This window comes from Apodemus sylvaticus, chromosome 15 (genome assembly GCF_947179515.1).
Source record: "Apodemus sylvaticus chromosome 15, mApoSyl1.1, whole genome shotgun sequence".
Taxonomy (NCBI): domain Eukaryota; kingdom Metazoa; phylum Chordata; class Mammalia; order Rodentia; family Muridae; genus Apodemus; species Apodemus sylvaticus.
The window spans coordinates 40,337,628-40,343,302 of NC_067486.1; the positions used below are offsets into that span (position 1 = coordinate 40,337,628).

At 35.3% G+C, this 5,675-nt stretch overlaps 1 protein-coding gene across 1 annotated transcript; it reads left to right on the plus strand.

Moving 5' to 3' along the window:
- Positions 1-3,741: 3,741 nt before the first annotated feature.
- LOC127665918 (olfactory receptor 186) lies at positions 3,742-4,671 on the plus strand. The gene has a single exon (XM_052158541.1). It carries the CDS (start codon positions 3,742-3,744, stop codon positions 4,669-4,671), a length of 930 nt encoding a protein of 309 aa, XP_052014501.1.
- Positions 4,672-5,675: the final 1,004 nt, after the last annotated feature.

A 5,675-nucleotide genomic window follows, 5' to 3' on the forward strand; every position in this document is an offset into this window, starting at 1 on the left:
CATCAAGGATCAAATTATGACTTTTGAGCTTATGATCTGTTTAAGAAATAAAGGATGTTATGAGACATTCCTCTGTCATATATCTAAAAAAACCATTTGTATGTATATAAATATTATATACACACACATTTACACATAAACACACACTCACACATTATATTTTTATTAGATTTTTATTAGATTTGCTTTATTTACATTTTAAATGTTATCTCCTTTCTTTGTTTCCCCTCCCCAAACCCCTAACCAATCCCCTTGGCCCCTCCTTACAACCCCCTCCACACTTTCCTGGCATGCCTTTCCCCTATACTGGGGCATCCATCCTTCACAGGACCAAGTGCCTCTCCTCTCATTGATGTCTAAAAAGGCCATCCACTGCTACATATGTAGCTGGAGCCATGGATCCTTCCATGTGTACTCTTTGGTTGGTCCCTGGGAGCTCTGGGGGTACTGGTTGATACATATTATTGTTCCTTTTATGGGGCTGCAAGCATTTTTAGATCCTTGGGTCCTTTCTTTAGCTTTTCCATTGGGCACCCTATGCTCAGTCCATTGGTTGGCTGTGAGCCATGGATATTTTGATCCCCCTTCTAAAAAGGACAAAAGTATCCACAATTTGGTCTTCCTTCTTCTTGAGCTTCATGTGGTCTGTGAATTTTATCTGGGGTATTCTGAACTTTGGGTTACTATCCACTTATCAGCGAGTACATACCATGTGTGTTCTTTTGTGATTGGCATCTATTAAAGGCTTGGTCATTCAAATAAATTCTGGATGACAGAATCACCTAGAAGTAAGTGTTTGGTCTTTGCATCTTCAAATTGATGGAATTATTTGGACAGCATGGCTATTGGTTGCTAACATATAATATTTGTTTTTGTTTTTCCTCTGATCTTTCTCCATGGCTTATTATAATTTTGTTTTTCAAATTTATGATTCAATTAAGGAATTTAAGACATGTTCAAATGTAAGATATTGCTTGCATTAGCAGAACAATGCTACTTTTTGATATTTTCTCTTGTAGAAAATGTAGACAGCTGTTTAATTATGTTTTGATTAGTCAAGACATCATGACATCAAAGGACTAACTGAATTTAATTCTACATTTAAACCAAAGTGGCCATAAAGCCATCAGGCATCTCACTGATGATGAAACACGATGACATTATGTATAGGTTTAATTTCTCAAGCTAGATTTGCTTGGAGTAATTTGATGTTGATTGAGCCTCTGGGAAGACCTGAATTTGGCACACACCTCTATCATCAATGCCTAGGCGATGACCTTCCCTTTATCCTACAGGGAATCCTAAGGCACTCTGAGGGGATTTTCAGTTCTTCATATCTTCTTCCTCAGGAAAAAGAAAAGTACAAGTGTGCAATTGGATGCTTCTATGTTGCATGAACAGTGCTATAAACAGCATTTTCCTTAGCTTTGTAAGTGAAGCCATCCAAGTGAGTCAGTGAACTGCACATCTCCTCACATCTGCACTGTCATGTGTTATTTCTGCTTTTGAAAAATTCCAGCACTTTTAAAGGATTTCTACAATTCCTTAGAAGATACTGGTAATGTTGAAAATATTTCCTAATATTAATCTTTGTAAAGAAGATTAAAAATGTATAATGTTTAAAGTCTACAAATTTATAGTAATTTTAGAATTGATAAGGAAAATGCAAACATTTTCAGGGGTTTATTTGAAAAGCAAAATTGAAAATCTGTATGTTTTATATTTATGACTAAAATATTGACAAGAAATATGGCTTAACTATTCCATATAACAAGTTTTATTGTCACCCCCCATATTTATGACAACCTTATTAGTTGTGTTGAGGTAAAATATGAGTGCTTCAAAAGTCAGCTTTCAGATTGATGACATGATTCTTGTAAAAGAAATAATTAGACAATTATGATATAAAGAGCAATTCTATTTCTGCTTAAATTGAAGATCTACTTCTTAAATACCTATTAAATAGTAATTTGTTTATGACTCCTCATAATATAATTATGTGTAGATGAACAATTATATGATAAAACTGGAAAATTATTGTATAAATATAGTTGAGTAATTTATATGTAATAGTAATTAGATGTTTATAAGAGAATAATTAACATGTGTAATATTAATTATATATTCATAGGAGAATGTGTATTGTGTATATTTGACAATGTGTATGTATACCCAGACACACACACATATATATATATATATGTGTGTGCATACATATGTTATGTGAAAGATACCTATACATACTTTATTTGAGGATTTTCAATAATTTTGTGATTTGAGATAGCAAGTAAGCAAACTCATCCAATATAAAATTTTACTTTATATAAGCAATAATTAACATATTCTTCATATACTCTGTAGCTAGTCAATATTTGGCCCCTGTTATTTATAAAAAAAATGTAAGTTGAAGTATAGAATGAACCTTCAGACACTGTCACATGATTATGAAAAACAGGAAAATTCAAATTGAAGCCACTTAATTATAAATACATTCAATAAAAATAGACTTGAATTCTTAAATAATCTGAAGTGGTTCTAATAAAGCAGGTATTAATGAGCACATGGTTAGGACAAAGGTTCCCTTCAGACCTCTGAGCTCTTCCCACTATTCTGCCTTGTGAACCTTCCATGCTCTCCCTTCTTTCCATGGTTTGCTTTTATCATACTTATCAACTGCTGACTGCGACTTTTGCCATTTTCCACGGCCTTTCATTTTCTCTTATTCCACAAAAATTTAGCCTTTTCATCACTCTTCTCTTTTTTCCATCTCTGTTTAATCTCAATTTCTTTTTAACTGCCTACTCTCCATTTTGAGAACTTGCTTAAAATATTTTACACAAGAGTCAAGAGGATCTACTGCCCTCTGTGCGTGATGGAGTGTACTGTATCATTATTTTTCTTTTATTCTCATGCTACTCCTTTTACATTAACATCTTGCTATTCTATGATTTTAAATTCCATTCAGTAAAGGAAAGTCCTCTTGCTGAAGTCACCAACAATCTCTATATTTTCAGTGTTAGCCGTTTTTACCCCACCCATCCTGTTTCCATAGAACATCAGTTCTCAATCTGGGAGTTGAGCACTCCATTCCCAGGGATGCCTAAGACCATCAGAGAACACAAATATTTAATCACGATCCATAAAAAGTAGCAAAATTGCAGATATAAAATAGCATCAAAAATAATTTCATGGGTGGGGGTTATTACAACATGAAGAATTCTATTAAAGCAGCATTAGGAAGGTTGAGAACCACTGGCCTAGCACATTGTCTTTGCACTTGGCACTTTATTTCTGAACTATTCTTATTCTCCTTTTTTTATTGTTCACAATATGCAGCCTTCTGGTTCACTCCTGCTGCCTTCTTTGATCACTGTGCTTGATATACATTCCTTGCTTTCTCTCCATTGGATATGTAGGGCTCTTGTTTAACGTAGGAACTGAGTTAAATAAATGGAAATTGGTGCTAAAATAGAAAATGGAGAAACTGGAGCTAGAGAGAGGAGTTGGAGATTGTTGTACTTGCTGATCTTGCAGGGAGGTCCCATTTCAATTTCAAGTGCCCAAGTGGTGCCTCAGAGTCACCTGTAATCCCAGTTCCAGAAGGTTTGAAAAATTAAAAGACTGTTCTGGTAAATATGCAATTTCATATCAAATCCTGGTCCTATGTTAACCTTAAAATATTAGCGAATGCTCCATGATACATATTTTATTTCATTTCAGGCAGCGTCCAGTGAGCAGCACATGGAAAAAGAGAATACAACATTGCTGACCGAGTTTGTTCTCACAGGACTCACGGATCATCAGGGGCTGCAGGTGCCCCTCTTCCTGCTATTCTTGATGATCTATCTCATCACTGTTGTGGGGAACCTAGGTCTGATTGCTCTCATCTGGAGTGACCCCCACCTGCATATCCCTATGTACTTTTTTCTTGGGAGTTTGGCTTTTGTAGATACCTGGATATCGTCAGCAGTGACTCCTAAAATGTTGTTTGACTTGCTATCCAAGAACAAGATGATATCGCTTTCTGAGTGCATGATACAGTTTTTTGCTTTTGCATTTGGCGGGACCACAGAATGCTTTCTGTTGGGTACAATGGCCTATGATCGCTATGTAGCCATATGCAAACCATTACTTTACCCAGTTATTATGACCAATAGACTATGCATCCGCCTACTAGTTTCAGTATTTGTAGGTGGCTTTCTTCATTCCTTGTTTCATGTATTGTTTTTATTCAGATTAACCTTCTGTAAATCTAACATAATCCGTCACTTTTATTGTGATATTATACCATTATATAATATTTCCTGTACCGATCCTACTCTTAACCTTCTATTAGTATTTATTTTGTCTGGTTCAATACAGGTATTCACCATTATGACTGTCCTGGTTTCGTATACACTCGTGCTGTTTACAATTTTAAAAATGAAGTCTCTCCAAGGTATTAAGAAGGCCTTCTCCACATGTGGAGCCCATCTCCTATCCGTGTCTTTATACTATGGGCCTCTTCTGTTCATGTATGTGCTCCCTGCATCTCAACAAACAGATGGGCAAGGTATGATGGACTCTTTGTTTTACACGGTCATAATTCCTGTGCTAAACCCAATTATCTACAGCCTGAGAAACAAGCAAGTCACAGATTCACTGAAAAAGAGATTAGAGAGGCGTGTTTAGTGTCGGTATGTTTTTGTTTTAGAAAATGTTTAAAGATGTTTTGTTTTGTTTTGTTTTGTTTTATTTTGTTTTTTTCAAAACAGAGTTTCTCTGTATACCCCTGGCTGTCCTGGAACTCACTCTGTAGACCAGGCTGGCCTTGAACTCAGAAAACTGCCTGCCTCTGCCTCCTAAGTGCTGGAATTAAAGGTGTGCACCACCACTGCCCAACTTCAAAGATTTTTGAAACTGTCATTATCACATTTTTACACTCTGATTAAATGAGTCTAAGTATTGAAACAATGATAAGGTGACATATTTAATAAAATTCTTAAAATGTTGGGATTTCTAGTCTGAAAATGTGAAAGGATCTCATTAAGTTTTTATGACATGCTAAATAAAAAAGAAAGGAAACATTTCGCTGGGTGTGTGTTCTTTTGTGTGGCTTTTCTAATTTACTAGTTACTAAAAGCGTCCTGGGTTCTTTCCAAAGGATTAGGTAGAAACCATGCCACAGCAAACATGGCCATCTAGGTTCAACACTTTACATGTGTTTATCCTTTGTAAGCTTAGCTTTCTTTTAGTTTAAGCACAGGAAAACAAATCCCAGGATATCGAACAGCTCTTCACATGTTTTTTTCCCCCAGAGTAATTCCTTTGACTCTCAGTGCTTATAGAAAGTCATACCATATGTCATAGGGAAAAAAAAACAACAGAAAATGAAATGCAATCATGAAGAAAATGGCAGTAAAAGCAAGGGCAAACTCTATGAGCATTCTTTTGACTTTCCTCATTTCTGTCCAGGGAAGGGAAGCTTATCCTTTATTTGTTAGTGATGTCTTAAGAGACCTCTTGTGTTGTGTTGTTTTGGTTTCTTTATTTGTATATACTTATATATTTTAATGATATTACATATAATTATGTAATTTTTCATTGTTTTTGTTAATTTTATACTGCAATACAAGGGCGTATGATATCTACTCTGTTTTCTCCCTCCAAATTTCCCCACATTTACCACACATAAT

What these genes read in the sequence shown, in the direction of transcription:
- LOC127665918 (XM_052158541.1), top strand. Translation starts at nt 3,742, where the DNA reads ATGGAAAAAGAGAATACAACATTGCTGACCGAGTTTGTTCTCACAGGA.